This window comes from Sinocyclocheilus grahami, unplaced genomic scaffold, assembly GCF_001515645.1.
Source record: "Sinocyclocheilus grahami isolate Dianchi unplaced genomic scaffold, SAMN03320097.WGS_v1.1 scaffold990.1, whole genome shotgun sequence".
Lineage (NCBI taxonomy): Eukaryota > Metazoa > Chordata > Actinopteri > Cypriniformes > Cyprinidae > Sinocyclocheilus > Sinocyclocheilus grahami.
In genome coordinates, this window is record NW_015506169.1 from 703,740 (window position 1) to 731,590 (window position 27,851).

The following is a 27,851-nucleotide window of genomic DNA, read 5'->3' on the forward strand; positions in this document are numbered from 1 at the left end:
TCTGTCTGCCTATCTATCTTCTGTCTGTCTATCATCTGTCTGTCTGTCTGTCTGTCTCTCTTCTGTCTGTCTGTCTATCTATCTATCTTCTGTCTGTCTATCGTCTGTCTGTCTCTCTTCTGTCTGTCTGTCTATCTATCTTCTGTCTGTCTCTCTTCTGTCTGTCTATCTATATTCTCTCTATCTATCTTCTGTCTGTCTGTCTATATTCTGTCTGTCTGTCTATCTATCTTCTCTCTGTCTGTCTGTCTGTCTATCTATCTTCTGTCTGTATCATCTGTCTCTCTTCTGTCTGTCTGTCTATATTCTCTCTATCTATATTCTGTCTGTCTGTCTGTCTGTCTATCTATATTCTGTCTGTCTATATTCTGTATGTCTATCTATATTCTGTCTATCTATATTCTGTCTGTCTGTCTCTCTGTCTGTCTGTATATTGTCTGTCTATCTATCTTCTGTCTGTCTGTCTGTCTGTCTATCTATCTATCTATATTCTGTCTGTCTGTCTGTCTATCTATATTCTGTCTGTCTGTCTATCTATCGCCTGTCTGTCTGTCTGTCTATCTATCGCCTGTCTGTCTATCTATATTCTGTCTGTCTGTCTCTCTGTCTGTCTGTATATTGTCTGTCTATCTATCTTCTGTCTGTCTGTCTGTCTGTCTATCTATCGCCTGTCTGTCTATCTATATTCTGTCTGTCTGTCTATCTATCTATCTATCTATCTATCATCTTATACATGTATCTGGCTCAAATGTTCATGCAAGATAACAAGCTTTATTTATTATTTTTTGGATCTGGGACACAACGCCAGCTGGAGCTCTGCGATCTGTTTGTCTGTCTATCGTCTGTCTGTCTGTCTATCGTCTGTCTGTCTATCCATCTTCTGTCTGTCTGTCTGTCGTCTGTCATCTATCTGTCTGTCGTCTGTCTGTCTATCGTCTGTCTGTCTGTCTGTCTATCCATCTTCTGTCCGTCTATCGTCTATCTATCTATCTATCTATCATCTTATACATGTATCTGGCTCAAATGTTCATGCAAGATAACAGGCTTTATTTATTATTTTTTGGATCTGGGACACAATGCCAGCTGGAGCTCACCGTCTCTGGACATGCCCACGAGCAGACACTTCTTAAAGCGGCACTGCTGGCATCGGTTCCTGTTGATGCGCGTGATGGAACAGCTTTCGTTCTTAAGGCACTTCTTATACTGAATGTTCTGCTGAATGCTCCTCCTGAAGAAACCCTGCAGGTGCAAAAGTGAAAGAGACAGAGAGCGGTGTCAGGGTCACAGAGCCCACACCGAGAGTAACAGGTGTCGAGCCTCGGGTCGGTATGGAGAGCAGGTGTCAAGGACTCAAGACACCCTTCTGTCATGGAGCTTTGCTCTGATAGTTAAACAGGCTGCTGGCTAGGAGGCTTTTTAGTTATAAATAAAGCAAAGTGACATGTCCCTTCAGGACGATGTACAGGTAGATGTGACCCAGATGTGGCATGACAGCCACTGGCCCCATCTAATTCAACAACAGTGACACCAGTGACAGTTTAACACAGAAACAGACACTATAAAAGTGCAATACGACCTTCACTGGGAAGTAAAGAAACCCCGAGCATACATGAGAGTGAAAAATACAAACTTTCAGACCACTTTCTGAGCTTTTGACTTACTTCTCTGTACGTCAGAAATAACAAAATGAAACCTCTAATTCTTATAACAAAATACTGAAATGTGGCTGCCGGCTCACACTAACACTTGACGTTTTCTCACCTTGCATCCCTCACAAGCGTGAACGCCATAGTGAAATCCTGACGCAACATCTCCACACACTTTACATAGCAGCACCAGCCCGTTAATCTCTGCAGGAGCGGAAATACAGAGGGTCAGATGAACAAGCTCTGCGCTCAGTTCGGCTTTCTCCTCAGCTGCCTTCTGTTTCCTCAAGCAGCTAGAAAACCATTACTACATGATCAAGCACACATGGACAAATATCTTGCAGTGTTAACAAAAACTTCGGCTCATTACTATCAACATCATCACATTATTTTTATTATTCTGACCAATCTACAATCTGTTCCATTTTGAACTCCCTGACATATCAAACTGCATTATTTCTATTAAAAAAAACAATAGGGGATGTGAATACATGTACATCAGGGTAAACATGAGAAAGCATATTTTATATACTACTTTTTTAAATTTCTTTTTATAATTCTCTTCTGCTCAACGAGCCTGCATTTATTTATTTGATGAAGTACAGCAAAAGCAGTAACATTTAGAAATATTTTTACTATTCAAAATAACTGTTTTCTATTTGAATATATTTTAAAATGTAATTTACTGAACTGTGTTTTCAATGCTGAATTTTTAGCATCATTACTCGGGGGCTCCAGACTAACTATTTTTACTAGGAGCACTGCAGCCCGACTGAAAATTTTCAGGAGCACAAGCAGAAAATTTAGGGGCACACCTTAAATCAGCCTGCAATGCAATCATTCACATACTTTCCCCATTTGAACTGTATTACTGACAAATGCTTTGATAATAAATAGACTTAACTCATAGAAATTACAACGTGCAGTATTCTTTTAATTTCAGAGGGATATGGAAAAAAAAATACTATTGTTTTGTATTAATAAGTAACTGTGTTTTCAATGCTGAATTTTTAGCATCATTACTCGGGGCCTCCAGACTAACTATTTTTACTAGGAGCACTGCAGCCCGACTGAAAATTTTCAGGAGCACAAGCAGAAAATTTTAAGGCACACCTTAAATCAGCCTGCAATGCAATCATTCACATACTTTCCCCATTTGAACTGTATTACTGACAAATGCTTTGATAATAAATAGACTTAACTCATAGAAATTACAACGTGCAGTATTCTTTTAATTTCAGAGGGATATGGAAAAAAAAATACTATTGTTTTGTATTAATAAGTGCAGTTACTAATAATATTACATGTTTATATCTTGTTTATTGTATGTTTATACACATTTGACTGTAAAGCACTAAGCTTGAGTTGGGAAGCTTACAATATTTATTTTATTAACAACATTAACATGTGCAAAATCTAATTTTTATGTAGAAAAGGTATATATTGTACTCTTATTAAATGTACCATTATTATTCTATAGTCTTGTACGGAAATGACCAACAACTTCAGTGATTATGTGTGAATTAGTCGCAAATTGAAGAAAAGTTTGTTTTCAAAGCATTTTGTGATTTTTCTTACAGCAAAACCTGTCAAAATCTGACTTCTTGTTGATTTGATATTTTATAATAGCCTAGTGATTTTATAATCGTTATTTGATCATTTCAAAATATAAAGGAAAGCGTATAAATTAATGAGTAAGCCAATAAGTGCTCCTCTGCTGCCATCTACAGGTTATAATGGTGATTTGATGTTTTTTTTTTATTTTACATAAGCGTTTGTTCACCACAGTATATTTTGTTCATCCCATTGAAAATAACATTCAAATTGGATCATTTTGGAGCTTTAAAGTGTTGACAACAGTTGTGTGAAATGCTTGTAAGTCATTGAAAATTGCTTGAATTTCTCTCTCAAAAGGCTGTACAAACCCTGAAATGTTGAAAATATTGATAATAACAATAAATGTTTCCTGAGCAGCAATTAGCTGCTCAGGAATATTAGAGTGATTTCTGAAGGATCATGTGACACTGAAGACTGGAGTAATGATGCTGAAAATTCAGCTTCGTAAAATGTAATTTATTGCTGTGATCAATATATTCACATAGAAAGCAGTTATTTTAAATAGTAAAAATATTTCAGAATATTACTGCTTTTCCTGTATTTTGGATCAAATAAATGCAAGCTTGGTGAGCAGAATAGAATTCTTTAAAAAAACATTAGAAATATTACTGTTAAAAACTGGTAGTGTACATACTAATACAAATTATACGACATACTAATTATATACTAATTTACATTATGACAACATATATGTGAAAACGAGTAATATGTATTCAAATAGTTCCATAAGATGTGTCGTATGTGTAGGTGATCAGTCGCAGAATGAAACACTCCACAGATGTCTTTATTTTGACTCAGATCAGTCTCTCACTTGTAATGCCACTTTTGGCTGCGGAGGGCGACCGTGTCTTCCGTGGGCGGGACTGAGGGGCCACAGCGAGGGTCTCGCCCTGCTGGCCCTGCCCTGCGTGGGGCGGAGAGCAGAACTGATAGCTGCTGTTGGAGGAGTCGCTGTGGCACGACTCGGGACTGGAGGCCGAGCTCGCGGAGCTAATGTAAGCTATCACTCCACCTGCTGGATGACACACAGAAGAGCAACTCATTATTTTCCAAATCAGGTGGATCCTAATATGCAGATATAAATTCTAAAGCATATGAGAATGAGACATGGTTGATTCCAGCTTTTTCATGCATCTGCTGACAATTGTGTTTATCATTGATAATAGAAAACAAATATATAAACAGTAAATGCAGTCCATATAGGTGGATATTTACTGATGAAATTACAAAGGTTTTCTTTGCCCCCGTGTCTTATTTCAAGCAGCAGCCGGTCTTATTGTCAGAAAGTGGACCAGGCTGTATGTGCTCTGTCTGTACGGGTTGACCTGATTTCTGCTGCCCTACTCCCAATGGTTAGGTAACACCGTTACATAATACCTCTTTCAGGGTGTAGCCCTTACCAGCAAACAATACGACTCTAATGTAATACTGAGAACTAACAAACAGCTTTTTTTCGAACAATATGCCATATATATATATATATATATATATATATATATATATATATACACACACACACACACGTGTGTGTGTGTGTGTGTGTGTATATATATATATATATATGTGTGTGTGTGTGTGCATATATATGTATATATATATATATATAAAATTAAACAATAATCATGCCAAAACTATTTTTGTCCTAGAATAATAAAAGCAAACATAGTCTGAACGTCTTAAAGAAAATATTTAAAAATATCAACAATACATAAAAATAAAAATCCAAGTGAAAGTAAATCCTTTTTCAATTCAGTCCAAATATTTGAGTTTTAAATGTTTAAATATGCATTCCTCTCTACAAATAAAAGGAAACGGAGGAACGTCGCGCCGCTGAGCTGATGATTGGCTCGCCTTAGCCCCGCCCCCGCGTGTCGCGTTGCGAGCGCAAAAGCCCAGAGTGGGTCAGACTCGGCCGCATCACGTGTTTCAGCAGCTGCAGACGCGTCCACACCGCCATGCAAACTACACAACACGCCCGTCACGCCTTCCCTCGACCAATCAGAGCGGACGCACAGGACGCGTAAACACAGACGCACATGGCTCGGCTGCGCGGTGCACGTGAGTCTGGAGCCTAGCCCGCAGTCAATACACACGCCTGGCGCGGCGAGCCCGCTGCACACACCGCAAGAACAGCCCAAGCCACACCTCGACGCGCAGTACACATTCACAGCATCACGTGCAACCAACGTTTCGGTTCATTTATTAACATAAGACTTCACCGCTTATACGGTCATACTGAAAGATAAGTGCACAGCAGCCGGATCTTACCAGGCTTCCAAGTCAGAGACATTTACGCTTCTAATGAGGCATGAAGTAGCATAAATCTTTTGGTAGCCTTTTGGGGTGATCCACAAAAATAAATAAAAATAATTAATACTGAATATACATGTAATACACTAGGATATTTTTTTTTTTACATTTAGCAGACGTTTATGCAAGTCTCGGTTAGCCTAACACAGTGTAGCAAGGTTATTATTATAATATTTTTTCTTATATATGTGACCCTGGACCACAAAACCAGTCATAAGGGTACATTTTTCAAAATTGAGATGAGAACCAGAAATAAAAAGCTTTGTGAATTTAGTATTTTTTCTTGTAACTACATTGTTTAGAGCATAAGAAAAATATGGTAAAATAAAATTTTTGAAAAATGATATTTTATTCATAAGTTATGATATGTCCTCTATAGAGGACTCCAGGACTGTTTTTCTAAAAATAAAATGACGAGTAGACATGAAAAGGCAAAAACAATGGGAAGTTTTTAAAATCACCAATCAGTTTTTAGGTTTCAGGATTTTTTTTTAACTAACTTTGTTTAAGGATGGTTCTCAACTATGTTATAAAATATATAAAATGATTTGATATAACATTTTGCTTTATGCAATGTGTAAAAATTCCATAAACTGGTTTTCCCATTAAGCACAATGTTATCTATACACTATCTAATTTGCATATTAAAGTGCTGTTGGGACAGCATGTTGAAAAAAGAAGTGTAATAATGGGAGTATTAATTGGCCAGATTTTCATTATAATGTCTAGTATTTCATAAGAATATTGATATATAATTTTTTTTCCCCGATTCAATTCTTTTGTCTCCCAAAATGTATAATACACATGCTTTTAGTCCTGGTGTCCTCTACAGTGGACATGTATGAAATGATGTCCTGTTTCATAACAGGAAGTCATATTTTGATTTGAAACCCCATAACATTTTCCTGAGATGTTGATTTATGACAATTTGAAAATTAATCAGATTTAAATTATAATTACAAAATATGATCATATTTCCATAAGGATGTACAATTCTATCACTAAATTAATGTCAGCCATTTTTAAAAACCAAGGAGAGGGAGTGTTCTCGGTGAAACATCCAATCATTTAGTATCTCTGAAAAGCCCTGAATGTGCTCTGTACAGGACATCCAGACTTAAAACTGTGACATGTGAGGTCTCAGAGAAATTCACTAAGATATAATGTCCACTACGGAGGCAAAAACTCCATAGCTGGGTCTCAGGAGGTTATACATCATCTGAAAGCTGAATAAATAATCTTTCCATTGATGTATGGTTTGCTAGGATAGGACAATATTTGGCCGAGATACAACTATTTGAATATCTGGAATCTGAGGGTGCAAAAAAATCAAAATATTGAAGTCTTGAGGACATGCACGTTTAGGATGGAGAGGCAACATGGGAGAAAGTCAGTGCAGGGGGACCTCATTTAATTTTAGGGCTGTCAGTTTAATGCATTAACTTAATTAGTTCTAAAAAAATAACGTGATTCAAATATTTTAAAGCAGATAACGCACTGGCCCCGCCCCCAGACCTGTGCGTCATCTTACATTTCATACAGTGGACTGCTGACGAATATGTAGGGCAACATCTACATACATGCAGTTATGCCCTAAAAATTCAAGATATTGGTGCAAAAAAACGCCTCCGTATGAGTTTGTCTCATTTATAATCACATGAAAAGTGATATCACACGAGTGCAAATGTGATTTTATACAACAGTTCAGTAAATAAGTTAATATTGTGCTATATTTTAAACACAATTCATTTACCGCCACCTGCTGGTTATTTTAGTTTCTTCTTTAGAGTATCATTACGTTTATTTAAAAAAAAAAGTACAGGGAACAAAGGGAGAGTTCACCAAAAAATAATAAATAAATTCTGTAATTTACTCGCCCTCATGTTGCTTCACCTGAATGACTTTTGCACAACATTTATAAAAATAAAAAAAAGGTATTTTGAATGCTGTTTATAATAACTAAGCCGTTTTGGTCACTAGTGACTTTCATTGCATGAACAAAAATACTGAGATGTTACTCAAATGATTTTTTTGTTCCATACTTTGTTAGGCCCATGTTTGTAGCCTAAACATAACACAATAGCTTTAAATGATCAGTTGGGGGTATTTTCACAGCCAAATGTAGTTTGCCATTAATTAGATTAATCGCAGCACCCTGTCATTAATTAGATTCAAATTGTTAAACTTAATTTGTAAAATATTTTCATAATGCATTAATCATTAAATCAATAAATAATTAATAATTGAGCAGTTATACTATAATAGATGCGTATGGTTCGAGTTAATTTTATTATAAATGTGGCTATTAAAGTTCCCCCTTAGTGCTAGCCTATTGTCTTGTTGCAACCTGATGATTCTTGTAAAATAACTTCTGTTTTTGCTCATCAAACTCCGAGTGGTTTCAGTTTACCATGTTGCAGGCTCATTTATGGCCTCTGTATCGTGATACGTATCGTATTGTGGCCTCTGTATCGTGATACGTATCATATCTTTGCTGGTGATACAGCCCTTGCAATAGAAAAGAGCGTAGGAGAAAAAGACCAAAAATAACAAAAAACTAAAGAAAATGCTGATGAAGCGGATGAGACCGAAACGTTGTCATTGTTTTTGATACTTTTGCAAGTATTGGCAGTGTGCGGGACTTTTTTTTGTTTTATAGTATATTAAGTTCAAAATTAGTGCATGAATATAGAGCACTTTAAATACATTGTGGAAGTGAACTTTTGTTTTTGTTTTTTTGCCTGGGTTCAGTGACCAGTTACTAGACACATAATTTGTTCAACATCAAACTATATTGATTGCTACAAGACTTCCCATGTGTGCTGCTTGAAGAATAAAAACACAGTGACCACAGTCCAGCAGGCCTCGCCTCTGTTTTCTGAGCTTTGACCAGTTAGTAAATTACAATTATGTTACCCAACAGGTGGAACTAAACATTAGCTTGCCGAATCGGTCTTAAGAGCGCAGTGTTTACCAAGCATGCCTGTCTGTGCAGAAATCACGATCTCTCCAGGTCATAGGCACATCCACGTCCCTGATGCATTGAAGAGTTGACCCAGACCATGTCAACCTAAGCTGAAAACACCCACAGAGTGCAAACTAAAAACCCATCCATTCTCTCTGCTTAAATGAGTCTAAATTGGTTAGAAATAGTACATAGAATGGCAGATTAATGGAGTCTAAAGGCTTCAGGGTGTTTACATTTGAATGTCTATCAGCTGGAGTTTGAACAGTCTGGGCTCATCTGAACATTCCATCAATGCAAGTCTATGGGATTTTTATGATTTTCAATCTTCATTTTTAGGAAAACCGTAAGTCCGATCAGTCTGAAAAGATAAAGCAACCCGAGTCAGATCAGTCTGAAGAGCTGGGCTGAGTTTGACGTTTGTAGAGTTAAAGCTCTGGTAGGAGTAGCGGTCAGAAATGTCAGTCTCAGAAGAAGAAGTAGTTGTTTAAACAGCATTTCAGTAAGTTGGCTTTCTTAAGCCAACTTAAAAAGTCATGTGACTTTGCACAACGGGACGGGATAGCTTGACAAACCAGTCTTCTTAGTGATATTTACTGCCAGTTTATCAGGAAGTGATGATTGTGTTCTCGGATGGAGACCGTGCAAAGTTTTTATGCGATATTCCAGTTGTGCATAAGTTTAATTTGCATCTTTGGATGGAAACATAGCTAGTGCATTATACAAATAGTGAAGCAGCTCGTCACTCACCCTGCTTGGCCTTGTATCCCAGCCGGCGGGCTTTATCGGGTCTGGTGGGCCTCGGGGCCCGGTGGAGGCCCGACAGCTGGCGGTACTGCCAGCACCGCACGCGCAGCAGAAACCTCATCACGTCCGACTGCTTCTTCCTCCACAGCTCCTGCATGTACTTGTACGCTCCCATGATGCCTCACCTGCAGCAGCAAACACCAGGTCAGCACCCACACCAAGAGCGCAGCGCCAGACAACTACAGGCATAGACCAGCCATGCACCACATGCATTCTGACCGCTGACACTTTCTTGAGTTGCATCTAAAACTATTATACACTGCATTTTACTCTTTTTAACCGCACGTGTGCAGACTTCTCAGAAAGCGCTTTATTGCCAAGCATGTTTGCACATACAAGGAACTTGTTTTAGTGTCTCAAGCTTCCAGCAGAGACACAGACAATAAAATAGCATGTGAATAAACCACACACAAAAAAGATACAATAGAATATGAATAGAACAGAAGATAAAGTTGTAGGGATGTAGTGATAAATAGGTTATTGTAATTTATGGAACTTCTACATCTTTATTAATACTACAAATCACAAAACTGATTTGAATGAATTAAGGCAGGCTAAACTTAAACCAGTTCTGCACTTCGTCTTAAACGGACAGATAGTCTCGCTTGAACTGGCTGTCCGTGTAGCTTGACGGCCGGCCACAGACCCGGCTCTGGCCAGCACGCGTGTATGAATGCGAGATTATTATGAGTATATTATCTGATATCTAGACACAACACGGCTGTGCTAGGTGCTAACACTGTGCTAAGTGCTAACACTGTGCGCCCAGTAGCGGTGTGTTATGTAGCTAGGACACGGGGACTATACAGACACAGCTAAACAATTCAACGCTCGAGCCACGGACGATGATTTAAACAAGCTTAACACATGTAATTCCCGAACATGACTTTTGATAATTAATGAGGTGTCGTTCAGGTTTGACAGAACCGTGCAGACTCCGGCGTGACATTAGCAACACTACGCTTCACAATTCCGCTTTAAAGTGCCCGAACAACACCGTTACGGCGGAAATACCGGAGGGAGAGTAAAGCTGAGACGCTGCGCACTAAACACCCCGCTCGTGTGCCTCGGATGACTTTACACGCGCTAAGATTCCTGATGGATTCTAGTCAGAAAACTGAGAAAGCCTCGCTTACTTGATGGAGTACCAACCGGAAAGAGAGAGATCACTTCCCCATAATGCTTTATGAGGCCGTTCCTACCGTCGAATTTCCGGTTCCGGTTGTTAAAGACTTCTGGGAAACGTAGTCTGTAACTACGAATGTGATTTTAACTTAAAGGGATAGTTCACCCAAAAATGACAAGTCTGTCATCATTTATTCACCCCTGTGTCGTTCCAAACCCGTCTGAGCTGCTTTCTTATGTTGAACACAAAAGAAGATCTGTTGAAGATTGCTGGTAATCACACAGTTGGTGGTTGCCATTGACTTCCATCGTATTTTTTGTTCCTACTACCACCGACTGTGTGATTACCAGCAATCTTCAACATATCTTCTTTGAGCGCAGCGCCAGACAACTACAGGCATAGACCAGCCATGCACCACATGCATTCTGACCGCTGACACTTTCTTGAGTTGCATCTAAAACTATTATACACTGCATTTTACTCTTTTTAACCGCACGTGTGCAGACTTCTCAGAAAGCGCTTTATTGCCAAGCATGTTTGCACATACAAGGAACTTGTTTTAGTGTCTCAAGCTTCCAGCAGAGACACAGACAATAAAATAGCATGTGAATAAACCACACACAAAAAAGATACAATAGAATATGAATAGAACAGAAGATAAAGTTGTAGGGATGTAGTGATAAATAGGTTATTGTAATTTATGGAACTTCTACATCTTTATTAATACTACAAATCACAAAACTGATTTGAATGAATTAAGGCAGGCTAAACTTAAACCAGTTCTGCACTTCGTCTTAAACGGACAGATAGTCTCGCTTGAACTGGCTGTCCGTGTAGCTTGACGGCCGGCCACAGACCCGGCTCTGGCCAGCACGCGTGTATGAATGCGAGATTATTATGAGTATATTATCTGATATCTAGACACAACACGGCTGTGCTAGGTGCTAACACTGTGCTAAGTGCTAACACTGTGCGCCCAGTAGCGGTGTGTTATGTAGCTAGGACACGGGGACTATACAGACACAGCTAAACAATTCAACGCGCGAGCCACGGACGATGATTTAAACAAGCTTAACACATGTAATTCCCGAACATGACTTTTGATAATTAATGAGGTGTCGTTCAGGTTTGACAGAACCGTGCAGACTCCGGCGTGACATTAGCAACACTACGCTTCACAATTCCGCTTTAAAGTGCCCGAACAACACCGTTACGGCGGAAATACCGGAGGGAGAGTAAAGCTGAGACGCTGCGCACTAAACACCCCGCTCGTGTGCCTCGGATGACTTTACACGCGCTAAGATTCCTGATGGATTCTAGTCAGAAAACTGAGAAAGCCTCGCTTACTTGATGGAGTACCAACCGGAAAGAGAGAGATCACTTCCCCATAATGCTTTATGAGGCCGTTCCTACCGTCGAATTTCCGGTTCCGGTTGTTAAAGACTTCTGGGAAACGTAGTCTGTAACTACGAATGTGATTTTAACTTAAAGGGATAGTTCACCCAAAAATGACAAGTCTGTCATCATTTATTCACCCCTGTGTCGTTCCAAACCCGTCTGAGCTGCTTTCTTATGTTGAACACAAAAGAAGATCTGTTGAAGATTGCTGGTAATCACACAGTCGGTGGTAGTAGGAACAAAAAATACGATGGAAGTCAATGGCAACCACCAACTGTGTGATTACCAGCAATCTTCAACATATCTTCTTTTGTGTTCAACATAAGAAAGCAACTTATACGGGTTTGGAACGACACGGGGGTGAATAAGTAATGACAGAATTGTCATTTTTGGGTGCACTATCCCTTTAAACCATCAAATGTATTTAACCAACTACATACACTGCGTTTCAACATATTTCTTCTTAAACTTCAGACTAAATCATATGCTTTGGCCCTTCTCTTATCCGACTCCGAGAGGGAGAAGAAGAAGTGACCAAGTGAAAGTCTTGTATTGAGATTCATCTGCAGCTTATTAAGTGACGGTCCAAATTCAGGAAAACAGATAGATGCAGTCATGAGGTTTATTAAGAATAGTGGGTTATATAATAGGATATAGGAGGGTTTGTTCATTCTTTTCACACTCCATCACAGTAGGTGCGATATGCACCTTTGAAGATGCTCTGTATCTTCCTGGAGAGCATGTGCATCAGCTTTTGTCAATTTCTGTAATTATTAATATAATATATGCAATGAATGTTTGGTTTTACATTATTTTTTTCTATTTTAACGAGTAGTCTCAGTCACCTTTGAACCCCGCTGTACATATAATTTTGAATATATCTGTCTGGTTGGCTCTGGCCACTTGACGTGTTGTTTGTTTGCTTGTTTGAGGGCAGCAGTGATTATGGGGAAGGGGTGTAAGGTGGTGGTTTGTGGGATGGCGTCTGTGGGGAAAACAGCCGTCCTGGAGCAGTTACTGTACGCCTCTCACACTGTAGGTATGTGTGATCAGGCCATTCACAGGACACAGGTGTTGTGCCAAGTGACATTATAGATATGTATTTATATGTAGGAGATATAATGCAAGACTTGATGCAAGTGTGAATTTATTGTATGTATTTATGTGTATATAACTCATAACATACATAACTAGCACTCTCTATATATTGTCAGACAGAACCAGGCTCAGTGAGCATTATAGATATTAGGGATGCACGATATTATCGGACCGATATCGGAATCGGCCGATAATGGCTTTAAATATAAATATCGGCATCAGCCCGATATGAAAAATTATGCAGATAAGATGAATATGTTAACTCACATGTGCTCAGGGTGTGCTAGTGATTAGATCACGTCAGCAGTGTGGCTCGTTCTTGAAGCAATGTTTTGCCTGAATGGTGATCGGATTCACGGTTTTGGATCGCTGCATGTAATCTGTGAAAGTTCGGTGTGCGACAGTGTAACGGTAAGGAGTTTTAATCTGTAGGGGGCGCTGTTGGCCTACTTCTAATAAAAGGAAAGCAATATACACAAATAATATTTAGACTGTGTTTCTGATTAAATAAAGCAGTAATTGATGCCATACAATCATTAAAGGTCAGAAGCTATAGCTTACAAGAAAACAACAACAACAACAACAAACACGGCACTTAAATGAAATAATTGTATATATACTGATTTATTCATTTATGCATAATATGTTATATTTTTCAAACAAATTATGAACTCTTTTGCTTTAGACCATTTACAAATGTTAAATCTTAAAATAAAATGTTAAGGTTACAACTGCATCTTTCTGGAAAACAAATGCAGCGATTGAATTTAGTTTATTTATTTTCAAATCTTCATTGTATTGTAAAATAACTTCGTTATTGTTAATTTAATTCTAACAAATAAGTTCTTGTTAAAAACTCACCAAAATGAAAAATAATTTGCTTATTTCCGCACAGGAGAGACTTGGTGTTGTTTCCAAACAAAAGGAAATATATCGGCATCGGTTATCGGCCAAAATTAGTTGAAAAATATCGGATATCGGCAGAAATCCAATATAGTGCATCCCTAATAGATACTCATGATAAAATACAGATAATGAAATACAGTCTAATTAGAAAAAACTAAACAAAAAAAACATTTTATTTATGAGGCCAAAAGAGATAGAAATGCTGCTGAGTATTCTAACAATTACACTGCATTTAGCTTATTGATTTTCACAGACTGTGGCTTTATTTGCTGTTCTTCATTCTTTATGCTGTTTTCTCTCTCCTCTTTTTTTATTATTGCATTATTCATCATTAGATGTTATTAAATATACATTAATTAGAATATTTCTATGTTTGTATGCATATGATTTAATCACCTCACATTTTGATAAAATATCACAAACATTACAATTAGGAATAAAACTGTAATATACCGAATATTCATTTGTTTATTTGTTAATAATAAATGGTTGTTTGTCAGTTAATAGACTGCGTACATTAATACATTGTATGCCTTTTCAACATATGCATGGGTTGCAGTGGAATTTTTAGTAATAGTTTATTATTTTTGTGTAAAAAATATATAGATGTAATTTCTGTGAAATAAATATTTCTGCTTGACACTGGCACGTAACAGATCAAGACTGATCATTTGAATCAGTTATTCAATTGTCCAGATTGTATGGATCAAGCAGTCATATTAGAAAGCATCCTGGCATGTGCTTCATTCACAAAAGAATGAATAGTGTCTGTCTGGTGTCAGGTGCAGAGACATATACTGTGGAGACGTGAGGGAGCAGTTACGCCTCTACAACACTCGAGGTCTGCGAGAGGGGCAGGATTTACCCAAACACTTCTTCTCAGCGGTGGACGGATTCGTGCTGGTCTACAGCGTCGACAGCCTGGAGTCCTTCAGAAGAGTCGAGCTCTTGAAGAAGGAGATAGACAAGTCCAGAGACAAAGAAGAGGCATGAAAGAATATTTCAAATTAGCCCATTGAGTTGAGAGCCACAAATCTGTCAATAACATGCCAAATTTCACCCTGTAATTATATATACAGGTGCATCTCAATAAATTAGAATGTCGTGGAAAAGTTCATTTATTTCAGTAATTCAACTCAAATTGTGAAACTTGTGTATTAAATAAATTCAATGCACACAGACTGAAGTAGTTTAAGTCTTTGGTTCTTTTAATTGTGATGATTTTGGCTCACATTTAACAAAAACCCACCAATTCACTATCTCAACAAATATAAGATTTTTTATGTTTTTGAAAAATTCTCTTCTGCTCACCGAGCCTGCATTTATTTGATCCAAAATACAGCAAAAACAGTAAAATGTTGAAATATTTTAAATGGATTTATATTTGAATATATTTCAAAATGTAATTTATTCCTGTGATTTCAAAGCTGAATCTTTAGCATCACTACTCCAGTCACATGATCCTTCAGAAATCATTCTAATATTCTGATTTGCTGCTCAAAAAACATTTATTAATATTATTATTATGTTGAAAACAGCAGAGTAGAATTTTTTCAGGTTTCTTTGATGAATAGAAAGTTCAGAAGAACCGCATTTATCTGAAATAGAAATATCTTATAACATTGTCTTTATTCTCACCTTTGATCAATTTAAAGCATCCTTGCTAAATGAAAGTATTCATTTTTATTATTTCTTTCCCAAAAGAAAAAAAAATTATACTGACTCCAAGCTTTTGAATGGTTTAGTGTATAATGTTACAAAAGCTTTTTATTTCAGATAAATGCTGATCTTCTGAACTTTCTATTCATCAAATAATCCTGAAAAAAATGTACTCAACTGATTTAAATATTAATACAAATAATAATAAATGTTTCTTGAGCAGCAAATCAGCATATTAGAATGATTTCTGAAGGATCATGTGACACTGAAGACTGGAGGAATGATGCTGAAAATTGTTTTTTAAAATAAATTAATGTTTTTATTCAGCAAACATGCTCAATTGATCAAAAGAAACAGTGAAAACATTTAAAATGTTACGAAAGATTTTATTTCAAAACCTGTTCTTTTGAACTTTCTATTCATCAAAGAATACAGAAAAATGTTTACACAAAATATTAAGCAGCAAAAACATTAACTTTTTTTATTTTAAAATGAATAGTAATATGAATAAGCAGCAAATCAGCATATTAGAATGACTTTTGAAAGATAATAAAAAGAAAAGTTATTTCAGATTGTAATATTTCATAATAATGATGCACGATATTATCGCACCGATATAGGAATCGGCCGATAATGGTTTTAAATGTAAATGAATGACACGCTCGGTGTATAATAGCCTCCCCCGGGTCCTAATGCCGCTCAGTAAGGCATTTTAATCTGTAGGGGGCGCTGTTGGCCTACTTCTAATAAAATTTAAGTAAAATACACCAAATAATATTTAGACTGTGTTTCTGATTAAATAAAGCAGTAATTGATGCCATAAAATAATGAGTATGTTTTGATTTAAAGTTCAGAACCTATAGCTTACATGAACAAAAAAACAAAAAAACAACAACACAAACATGTCACTTAAATTAAATAGTTTTATATATACTGATTTATTCATTAATGTGTAATATGTTGTGCATGTGTGTAATATGTAAGATTGTCAGAATTTTTACAACTCTTTTGCTTTAGACTATTTACAAATGTTAAATCTTAAAATAAAACGTTAAGGCTAATCATTGATTGACTATAGTTTTTTTTATAGTTATTTTCAAATCTTCAATGTACTGTCATAAAAACTAACCAAAATTAAAAATAATTTGCTTATTATTTCTGCACAGGAGAGACTTTGGTGTTGTTTCCAAACAAAAGGAAATAGATCGGTATCGGCTCTCGGCCAAAATGAGTTGAAAAATATCGGATATCGGCAAAAATCCAATATCGTGCATCGCTATTTCATAATATTGCTGTTTTACTGTATTTCTGATCAAATAATTGCAGGCTTATGAGCATAAGAGACTTCATTAAAAACATTCAAAAATCATGTTTCCAAACTTTCGACAAGTACTGTATATAGATAGATATGTAATATTAAAAAAGAAAATACATCTGATTATTTTTTTAAAACGTTAAGAATTACAAAGATTCTACAATAATAATAATTTTGTTTTTATTTTTAAGTAACACATGATGCTGCTCCGGATGATTGCTGGTGTGTGGTGTGAGCAGATGTCCTCACTGTGTGTGTGTGTGTGTGTGTGCGCAGGTGATGGTGCTGGGGAATAAGTGTGACCTGCACGAGCAGAGGCAGGTGGATCAGGACGTGGCCAGGACTAAATCTATTTAAATGCACTAATCATTTCTTTGGTTGCATTTGTGCTCACTGATGGGAAAACGGTTGAACATATGATGCACAACACTCACTGTGCTCAGCTCACTATAATAGTCAGTCACAGAAGCTGAGAATTACTCTCTTTTTGTCATCAGGCTGCAGTGAATGACTAGTCAAGACAAATCACCAGAATGAAGAAGAAGAATTTTGTCCCCTTTTTTTGGACAGGTAGGATTTTTATTAGACCAATAGTTTTTGTAACTATCATTATGGTTCTCATTAATTCAATAACAATACTGTATTTTACAATTTGAAATGTTATATAAATGTCTTTTGACATTATAGGCTTCATTTATTTATGCAAATATAATTTGTTTTTTAAAATACTTTATTTTGACCGATGACCTGGGCATGAGAATCAGTAGTTGCATTTATTCAAAATGATATAATGGTACAGTAGAGAGAGAAAATGGACCATTTAAGTGCTTCTTCTGTCCTTCAGATGTGAACTTCAGTCAAGAACTGGCATGAAGTGCATTAAGGTGCCAGTTAATAAAAACACGGCAATACTGTTATGTTAAAGTCATACAGTGTGTGTATGATGATGTCTTCCGGCATTATTTCCAAAACTAACTATAATCTTAGATCAGCTGTTCTTTCCATTTCTTCTCAAAGCGTTAGAAACCCAAAGCTATAATGTCAGTGAAGTCAGTGAGATGAAGCCTGTAGGCCGTGTTTGTGTCGGCTGTTGCTTTAAACACAACTGAACTCTAGTCCACAGGAGAACACTATATGGATGCTACAGTAAGTAGAGGAGAACTCCAGCAGCTATCAACAGATATTTGTGCAATCCTTGTCTTATTAGCGTGTTCTAATTTATACGAAAGATATTTAAATGAAGACATACTGTGTTTACACCATGTAATGGCTGATTTAACCAAATAAACGTTTATTGACTGGATGGACTGTTTTTGACTTTTATTTCCGTTTGCTGATATCAACATGCTGTAATATTGGGCAAGAGTCTTCTGTAAAATCAGATTAATGCACATTGTGTTGTGAGCTATTCATCATCCTAGTCAACATAATACCAGTTTGGAATTTTTGTTCACAAATCTTGTCATATTTCATTCCAAAATCAAAAGAAATCAACTTATATTTTCCATTAAGTAAACAAAGCCCATTTCAGAACCACTGCATCATGATTTTCATGGCAATGAATGCGCAACTCTCCTTACCATAATAAGAACCCTCATTCTTGTTATAATCAGCATAAATGTAAACAGCAAGACAAATACTACTGTGATGTATACATAATTAAATTTTGTATCTGCATTACTGTAATGAGAATGAGATTTCACAAAGCAGAAAAGTCCTTGATATATTTTCTTAAGATGTTCCTGACGGGCTTTTCCCAGAAATATAACATCAGTGTTTCCCTCTGAATGCTTGCACTGAAACATACGGCACGACTCTGTACACCAACGTCAACTTTAATATTGGTGGGGAAATGCATACATGGAACAATCCTACCATAGGCTCATGCTGTGACTTCATTTGACAAGAACGAGGAAGCTCCAAATAAAACCAATTTACAACAGGAAGGCAAAGAAAACGCACATTAAGATCCATTTTTGTCAAATCATGATGCTACTTGAGCCAAGGGAAACAAACACAACAACAAAAAATTAATGCAGGGAAAGAAAAATTCCATCATAAAACCCACCCTGTATCTCTACCCTACGGATCCCCATTTCCTCCCACAGCTCCTCCCCATCCCACAGACGTTCGGCAGGCAGCGGCGCTCCGCGGCCGGAGGAATTATGTGGCGTAGCGTTTGGTCCACTGTTTGGCTATCCTGTCGTGCTCAGGTCTGTTGGTTGTGTACTGCGTGGCGATGCTTCCTACCAGAGGATCAGCTGCAGAAGAAGACACGATTCACCAGGTTAAAAACACAATCAGCTGCTATCTACAGTCAACACACACAAAGTTAAAGGGGTCATGAACTGAGAAATCAAAATTCCCTTGATCTTTTGCCATATAAGAGGTCACTGCACTATAAAAACATCCTGTAAGTTTAAGAACTCGAAACTTTGTTGTTAGTCTAAAAACAACTTGTATTGAAGGCCAAAACCACAGCTTGTGGAATGTTCTACTCTATGATGTAATAGTGTGGATAAGCTCCGCCTCCACAGTTGGGCTGGGTATAGAGTTCGATACTTTTTAGGCACCGACCGAATTGCCTCGATACCATCGAGTATCGAAAAACGTCTCGTCGTTCGGTACCAAATTTCGACACCTAAGGGGTTAATCTCATCAGTGTCAGTGAGCCAATAAGCCTGCAGCACTAGCCGGTGTGTTCGACTAGAAGAGGTGCGGCGCAGATCGATCATCCGCGAGAGCGACTCGAAAGCGTGGTACTGTAATACACCGATCGGTCTGCACAGTCGGTCCGCGTCAAGTCGAACACACCTACTAGTTAACACCGGTTACAGAGCGTTCTGATGAGGGGGGTCAAAAAACAGGACAGAAAATAACTTATTACTTCTAAATTGATGTTTTTTGATGTAAAAATCTGGATATATAAGTGGACTTCAGAGAACAGTACAAAATAAAAAATAACAGGCAGTTCATGATAATGTTTGTGTCGCACACTGTACGCATAAAAACTGAAGTGCACTTTGGGCTTTAGGTTCTCTCGCTACAAAGGAACCTCAAGTGACTGAACTGAATTCATTTGAAATGCTCTTCACAGGCAGCAGCTATACAGCGCACTATATACTGCACGCTTCGCTTCATCAGCTACTTTGTGTTCCATTGACTTTAATTCATGCGCACGCAAATAAGTTAAATACACAATACTGCAATAATAAACACAAAAACACTTTTGGGTGAATATCCATATGAAATATATATTGCATTTGAAGCAACCCTTTCAGCAATGAATGAAATGTATTTTCCAGAATACAAGTTGCATTTCTTTCTCATGCTGCATAATGTGTTACGTCTAGAGACGCTGTCTTTATTGTTATGATTTATCAGAAAAGCTGTGCTTCTTTCTCTGTTAACCCTTTGGCTCCTCCTACTCAATCTGTCAGGCAGGTAGCTGTTAGCCCCCAGCTGCACCTGCTTACCAGTTAAGAGTGAGCCAGCATAAAAGCAAAAAACCCACCCAGCCTGTTGCTTACAAACTTGTTTATTACTATTTGGTTTATTTGGAAGTTGTAGGTAGGGAGGTGGGTGCCATTTTTGTTGAACCCTGTTTTCTCCTGTTTTGGGGCCAGGACGGGAGTTAGGATACAAACCTGTTGTTATTTTTCTTTTCTTTGTTAGATTAGTTAAAGGCTTAAATTATCTAGTTAGATTGTTTTGCTTGTTATTTTGGCCTTGCCCTCTCCTGAAACTATTGCTTCCCTTTTAAATGGTTTTCTTATTTTTAATATACCTTTTGTATTTGTTCCATGAGCTGTCAAATGAAAACCTTTACGGTAATTTGTTGCTTGTGGTGCTGTGGCAGGACTCAGACTAGCGCTCTTTAAATTATTTGTTGTTTTGTTGCATCTGCTTATACCCCTAGATTCATGCAGGACGTAACAAATGCAAATACAGTCAAGCATGCGAGACATGCAAAGCGTGCAAAATGTTGATCTGTGCCAAACCAGAGAGGTACGTGAGCCCAAGTTTCATTTGATAGCGCATCTCCCACAAATTCAGTACTTTCACTTTCAATAAATTGGTTTAGGCTTGCGGTTTCTTTCTTTCTTAGTTTTATGCTAATATCTTTCATTCCTGTTCTGTTCAGAATACGGTTACATTTAAAGCATTTGTTGTGGAGTAAGGGGAACTAACAAAAAAAAACATTTTTTACATTGATGTGACTTGAGGCTGGAATACGTGACTTTTGCTCAGATTTTTGAGCCGAAAGTCAGAGTCGACAGATTTCATTAAGACAATGGCATAATGTATGATGGTTGCCGACTCAGATTTTTTTAGCTTCAGACTATAAATCTATTCAGTTGGAGGATACCAAACATGTTTGATATTTTAAGCCAATTTTAGGACACATACCGTTTTAATTCGTTTCTGCGTGAGTTTGTGGTGACCGGAACGAAGTCTGGTGGTGTGAGATCCTCAGTCGTTTATGATGTCTAGTTTTTCCTCTGTGACCATTTACAAAATGAGTAAGTGTATGATGGCTAGGGCAGGGCTGTGACACAAATTTCACTATTCAATTCGATTTTGCTTCACAAGCTTGTGATTCGATTCAGATTTAATATTGATTATTTTAGATATATATCCGGTACAGTACATGGCGAATTTTCTCTAGGAAAATAAACCTCAACTAATGCTGTAAAATATATATATATTAGTTTTTTGAAAGATAAATATTTTTATTCAAACTAATTAAATATTGAAGAACAGTACAAATAATGAATATGCTATAAGGTGCATATATTTAGCCAAATTCTCCTCTCTAGAGTTTATTTTTCTAGCTGACTAATGAGTTTATAGTCACCGAATATGTTTTTTTCTGAGGTAAATGTGACGTTACGTGACATTGTTTACAAGCTGTTAATTTATATTAACAGGATACGATTTCAGTAAGTTGTACTCTTTTAAATGCCTTCAGATGTTCATTCATGTTTATTTTGCACTGAAACGGTTTGTATTAAAGCGGTATTAAAGCGCCAAAGAGGTATTTATTGTTTTGAATATTGCAATAAAACGGACAGAATTTGAAATCTGAGATTTTGCTTCATATCAAAAGTAACAAAGCACAAAGCTTATTGCGATTTATTGGATGGGATGTGTGCAACAATGTTCTGTTAATTAACTGAAAACAGGCTAGACTAATTGTTTCTTGGGATCAAAGAATAAATATAATTTCATAAAAAATAAAAGAAAAACGAGAAATCAATATTTTTTTTCCACCCAGCCCTAATATTGGCCAGTGTTTTAAAATCTGTTCAGATTTTAAAAGTCATGTGGTGTATTCCATCCATTTTGTGCGACACATATTTAGTCCTTGTTTACACTAGTGCGTTTTCATTTTAAAACTATCCTCGTCTACACTTGCATTTCAGAAACGATCTCCGTCCACACTACACAACCGAAAACACGTCACATGACCATTCATGGATATGTATGGGTATATTCCCTATTATTTAGATTACGGACACATCTACGTGTCTTGGAGCGGTAGAATGGGGCATCTACCTATATATATCTATGCTTACAACAATGAGCATGATGCTATTGTTTATACGGTCATCAAGGATACACAGAGCTATTGTGGGCAGCCCTGCCAGCGTTTCCAAAAGTCTCTGTTTTGGTTTGTTTACACTGAAACGTGTCTGCAGCGTTTCCAAAAGTCTCAGTTTTTGAGGGTCGAAAATGCCGGAGTAGTGTAAGCAATAGGCGTAGCCCTAACAAAAGTTATGTGTTTTAAAGTGCCCCTGATATGGATTTTTGAAAATGACCTTTGATGCAGTGTGTAACAGCTCTAAGTGAATGAAAACATCCTGCAAAGTTTTAAATCTGAAAGTGCACCGTGTATAAAGTTATTGTCTCTCAAAAGAAAGAGTCGACTCTGAATCATTGAAACAAGTCGTTTTTAAAACGAATCCCAAGCCGTTTCATGTTGACAGCAACATGAAACATTGGCATATTGCTCGCCCACTTGTTGGTCTTTTCGCGTTGGCCTGAAATAAAATGCAAATTCATTCTTTGCCACTAGGTTCCATTCTGGAGCGGTAGAAATAGTGGTTTCCCCGGTAACGCTGAACACAAAGCAGCACTGCGCTCACAAACACTGCTTTATCGGGCATTACAGGTGAGATGCAATGAAAATGAGACCAATCGGACCAATCACCGCAGATTAGCGTCACGCAAAGGAGGAGTTGGGAAAAAGGAATTGTGGAGCGAATCGTTTGGGAGTCGTTGAGCAAAAATAGTGGTTTCCCCGGTAACGCTGAACACAAAGCAGCACTGCGCTCACAAACACTGCTTTATCGGGCATTACAGGTGAGATGCAATGAAAATGAGACCAATCGGACCAATCACCGCAGATTAGCGTCACGCAAAGGAGGAGTTTGGAAAAATGAATTGTTGAGCGAATCGTTTGGGAGTCATTGAGCAAGTAAGGTAAAAATAAATGCATATTATAAGACAATGAAAGTGTTTTTTGACCCTGCATGCATGTCAACCTGTTGTTGAGGACTCCCAAAACCAAAATATGAACCTTTCATTGCCCATAATAGGGGGACTTTAATACCAAAATGCACTAGTATAAACGTAGCAAAATATTTCTGCAAAATACAGTAAGTACATGCATTCAGGGCTCAGCCTGCGAGAAAATCGTCGCCTTTTTACGACCATTTGCCATATAAGGAATTCAAATTGCTCAGACACTAGATGAACAGAGAGATTTGTGCGCAGTTTCATACATGAGCATGAGGCGGCTGTATCGATGCTCACACCTGTAACTGCTCTGCTGTCGTCTCGGTCAAACAGGTGGAGCTCCAGCATACTGACAAACACTGGAGCTCCAGCCCTCGACCGGCTCGATCACACCAGCGTCTTACCAGGGTTACAGTCTGTGAGGAGAGAGCAGATGGACAGCAGCACTTTGGAGACGGTGAGCGCCGGGCTCCAGTTGTCCTTCAGGATGTCCAGACAGATCACACCCTGACTGTTGATGTTGCAGTGGTAGATTCTCGTGCGAAACGTCACCTGACACACCACAACACAGCAAGAGTCGTTAGGAGAATCTTAAAGGGATGGTTCACCCAAAAATGAAAATTCTGTCATTGATTACTCACCCTCATGTCGTTCTAAACCCGTAAGACCTTCGTTCATCTTCGAAACAAATTAAATATATTTCTGAAGAAATCTGAGCTCTCTGATCCTCCCGTAGACAGCAAGGATCCTTACACGATCAAGGCTCAGAAACGTAGCAAGGACATCGTTAAAATAATCCACGTGACATCAGGGGTTCAACCGTAATATTACGAAGCTACGAGAATACTTTTTCTGCGCAAAGAAAACTAAAATAATGACTTTATTCAACAATTCGTCTCCTCCGCGTCACCATATAGCGACATTTTAGGAGAGTATCACATACGTAAACAGTGTATGCTGTTCTGTGTCAGCTGCATCACACGCTGTTTATGTTGTTTATGCTTTGATCCGAACGTAAACTAACGTATCCGCGTACATACGTTGCTTACGTATGTGATGCTCTCCAAAATGGTGCTATATGGTGACGCGGATGAGACGAATTGTTGAATAAAGTCATTATTTTTGTTTTCTTTGCGCACAAAAAGTATTCTCGTAGCTTCGTAATATTACGGTTGAACCCCTGATGTCACGTGGATTATTTTAACGATGTCCTTGCTACGTTTCTGAGCCTTGATCGTGTAAGGATCCTTGCTGTCTATGGGAGCGTCAGAGAGCTCTCAGATTTCTGCAGAAATATCTTAATTTGTGTTCTGAAGATGAACGAAGGTCTTACGGGTTTAGAACGACATGAGGGCGAGTAATCAATGACAGAATTTTCATTTTTGGGTGAACTATCCCTTTAAGAAGCTCTTGTGTCCATTATCACAGAGATCCGTGTATTATCACACTGAAAATCCTCAGCTCATCTAATCACAATAGTTTTTTTATTTTATAATTCATTTGTTTGTTGGTTGAACCATTTTATAATCAAAACGATCTAATCTGAAATCTGAAAGATTACGAGTCACAACCAAATTTTGAAAGTGAAAAAAAGAGCCTTTTTTTTTTTAAACCACATATTCATAATGAGTCTGTCCTGGAATGTAAAACAGTTACGCAAGACGACAAAAGATACTGAATGTGTAGTTTAGGTGTGTTTATATGCATTTGACAGCAGCTTTCAACAGGGCTCATTCAATCGGCATTTAGTGTCAAAACTACCCATCTCATAATACTTCAATTCTTAAAAGACATGATACGAAGCTTTTATACTCATTATTGTTAACGGTCACAATAGTTATAAATATTTCTGTCTGCTGTAGCATGAACAGGGCAATCTGAGTGCCACACCTGGTATGTAGTATATGTATATAACTAGGAATACCAGTATCGGCCCTATACTGAACTTGTGTGTTGTGTGCTGTAAAATTAATTGAATGATACCATATGACTAAGCAACAGAATGAACAGTGAAAGTAACAGAAGCTTGTGCATTTTACCAGGCATAATGAAGTGTGAAAAGAACTTTGCTAAACAAATTAGATGGTCACATTTTATTTTAAGGTCCAATTCTCGCTATTAAATAAACTCAAACTGCTCTAATTTGCTGCTTATGAATAGCTAGTAAGGTAGTTGTTAAATTTAGGTATTGGGTAGGATTATGGATGTAGAATATGGTTATGCAGAACATGTGCTTTATAAGTACTAATAAAAAGCCAATATGTTATTAATAGGCATGCTAACAAGTAACTAGTTAATAGTGAGAACTGGTCCCTATACTAAAGTGTTACCAATTAGACCAACTATTAGGCCGTTCATATTCTTTCGATTTCTTTACCCAACGTTTTTAAAAAATGACAAAAGCAATGAAAATACAGGTATCAATAACTGGCATCTGCAAGTACCAAAAATGAAAGTATCAATATCGTAGTCATTACAGAAAAAGTTAAATTATAATTATTAGAATTTAAAACAGCTGTTTTCTATGTGAATATATCTGTTAAAATGTAATTTCTTGCTGTGATCAAAGCTGAATTTTCAGCATCATTACTCATGATCCTTCAGAAATCATTCTAATATGCCGATTTGCTACTTAAGAAACATTACTTCTTATCATCAAGGTCAAAAACAGTTGTGCTGCTTCATATTTAGGTGGAAAACAATACATTTTCAGTAATTTTAGATGAATTAAACATTCAAAAGGACAGCATTTGTTTGAAATAGAATCTTAATCGTAACATTCTAAATGTCCTCACTGTCACTTTTGATCGATTTAATGCCTCCTTGCTTAATAAATGTATTAATTAAAAAAAAATGAAATTAAATCTTACAGATCCCTAACCCTAAATGGTAGTTTATAAGTGAATATGGCTGTCCATCCCACACACTAACTGTGACTATCTGAGAGCGAGCTCTGACCTTGGGTGGCTTGAAGGGGTAGTCTGGAGTGAAAGCGATGTCCAGGAAGAACACTCCTCCCTCATACACTGAACCTGGAGGACCCAGGATAGTGGACCTCCACTCGTAGATGTTGTCTCCTTTAGGACCCGCACTGACAACAAAAACAGAGAGGATCATTTTTACTCAGAACAGACACCACAAAAGTCATTTACATCAGCAGAAGATACAATAAATACACACCGTGATAAGACTGAGGCTGTTTTCAGTAAAGCACTTACTGTAACACCTCCAACCAGTTAAGTGAAGTGAAGTGACATGTGGCCAAGTATGGTGACCCATACTCGGAATTAGTGCTCTGCATTTATCCCATCCAAAGTGCACACACACAGCAGTGAACACACACACCATGAACACACACCCGGATCAGTGGGCAGCCATTTTTTGCTGCGGCGCACGGGGAGCGTTGTACATTCACTCCCCCCACCTACAATCCCTGCCGGTATGAGACTCGAACCCGCAACCTTTGGGTTACGAGTCCGACTCTCTAACCATTAGGCCACAACTTCCCACATGTGGGAATGAAATGTGACTAAATGAAATGTGACTTAATGTGACTGAAATGGCTCAAAATCATCCACAGATCTGTATGACAGAGTGGAGAGTCAATGCAATATTTCTGAACGCTTCGGCTTGAACCACATACACAAACACACAGAGGAAGCAAGCTGCTGGATGACAAGAACTACACAGCAGACAATAGTCAGGTGAAAGCATTTGTGTCCTCAAATGACTGTTACTGCCCTCCATACTGTCAGACAAGCAGTGTTGGGGTAACGCAAGTTACATAATCAGATTACTTTTTTCAGGTAACTAGTAAAGTATTACTTCACAAGAAAATATCGGAGCTACTTTTTCAAATAAGTAATGCAAGTTACTTTGTTTTCCATGTATTGACTGACAGCTCTCCTGTCCACATCTTGAGAGAAATCATGAGTAAGTGCAGAGGCATTGGGTGCACTGTATGAACTAGGGATGCACAATATTGGATTTTTGCCGATATGCCGATATTTTTCAACTAATTTTGGCCGATGCCGATATATTTCCTTTTGTTTGGAAACAACACCAAGTCTCTCCTGTGCGGAAATAAGCAAACTATTTTTCAATTTGGTGAGTTTTTAACAAGAACTTATTTGTTAGAATTAAATAAACAATAACAAAGTTATTTTATAATGACAATACAATGAAGATTTGAAAATAAATAAACTAAATTCGATCGCTGCATTTTTTTCCCCAGAAAGATGCAGTTGTAACCTTAACATTTTATTTTAAGATTTAACATTTGTAAATGGTCTAAAGCAAAAGAGTTCATAATTTGTTTAAAAAATATACCATATTACACAATAATAAATCAAGTATATGTACAATTATTTAAAGTGTCGTGTTTTTTTTTTGTGTTGTTTTATGGAAGCTATAGCTTTAAATCAAAATATAGGCTACTCATGATTTTATGGTATCAATTACTGCTTTATTTAATCAGAAACA

The 27,851-nt window shown here is 37.4% G+C and overlaps 3 protein-coding genes and 1 long non-coding RNA gene across 10 annotated transcripts in view; 1 reads left to right on the plus strand and 3 right to left on the minus strand.

Annotated features, from left to right (window-relative positions):
• LOC107565234 (nuclear receptor subfamily 1 group D member 2-like) overlaps nt 1-4,366 on the minus strand; it is an 11,570-nt gene extending 7,204 nt beyond the window's left edge. The window contains exons 1-3 of the mRNA XM_016250449.1: nt 4,075-4,366; nt 1,762-1,850; nt 1,095-1,239 (exon numbers count right to left, since the gene is read on the minus strand). Coding sequence (XP_016105935.1) covers nt 1,095-1,239; nt 1,762-1,850; nt 4,075-4,306 — 466 coding nt within the window. The 5' untranslated portion in view covers nt 4,307-4,366. The remainder of the gene's footprint in view (nt 1-1,094; nt 1,240-1,761; nt 1,851-4,074) is intronic.
• Nucleotides 4,367-9,302: 4,936 nt separating this feature from the next.
• On the minus strand, nt 9,303-11,859 carry LOC107565237 (uncharacterized). 6 transcript variants are annotated; one of them, XR_001606348.1, is made up of 2 exons: nt 11,835-11,859; nt 9,303-9,470 (listed from the first exon to the last, which is right to left on the minus strand). It is a non-coding gene; the product is annotated as an uncharacterized lncRNA (long non-coding RNA). The 6 variants fall into 6 exon arrangements; XR_001606343.1 differs by having other exon boundaries at nt 11,819-11,855; XR_001606344.1 differs by lacking the exon at nt 11,835-11,859 and adding an exon at nt 10,482-10,552.
• Nucleotides 11,860-12,814: 955 nt separating this feature from the next.
• Nucleotides 12,815-17,337, plus strand: LOC107565236 (NF-kappa-B inhibitor-interacting Ras-like protein 1). The gene is made up of 3 exons (XM_016250454.1): nt 12,815-12,942; nt 14,662-14,860; nt 17,124-17,337. Exons 1-3 carry the CDS (start codon nt 12,815-12,817, stop codon nt 17,202-17,204), a joined length of 408 nt encoding a protein of 135 aa, XP_016105940.1. The 3' UTR covers nt 17,205-17,337.
• Nucleotides 17,338-18,666: 1,329 nt separating this feature from the next.
• ube2e1 (ubiquitin-conjugating enzyme E2E 1) overlaps nt 18,667-27,851 on the minus strand; it is a 24,377-nt gene continuing 15,192 nt past the window's right edge. For both annotated transcript variants that reach the window (XM_016250453.1, XM_016250452.1), the window contains exons 5-6: nt 23,774-23,921; nt 18,667-19,108 (exon numbers count right to left, since the gene is read on the minus strand). In XM_016250453.1, the coding sequence (XP_016105939.1) occupies nt 19,011-19,108; nt 23,774-23,921 (246 nt within the window). In that variant the 3' untranslated portion in view covers nt 18,667-19,010. The remainder of the gene's footprint in view (nt 19,109-23,773; nt 23,922-27,851) is intronic.

Bases quoted from the DNA above. Each gene is read 5' to 3' on its own strand.
- LOC107565236 (XM_016250454.1), top strand. From the start codon at position 12,815: ATGGGGAAGGGGTGTAAGGTGGTGGTTTGTGGGATGGCGTCTGTGGGG. The intron at 12,943-14,661 runs GTTGTGCCAAGT...TGTCAGGTGCAG, and splicing joins GCCATTCACAGGACACAGGT to AGACATATACTGTGGAGACG. The intron at 14,861-17,123 runs GCATGAAAGAAT...GTGTGTGCGCAG, and splicing joins AGTCCAGAGACAAAGAAGAG to GTGATGGTGCTGGGGAATAA.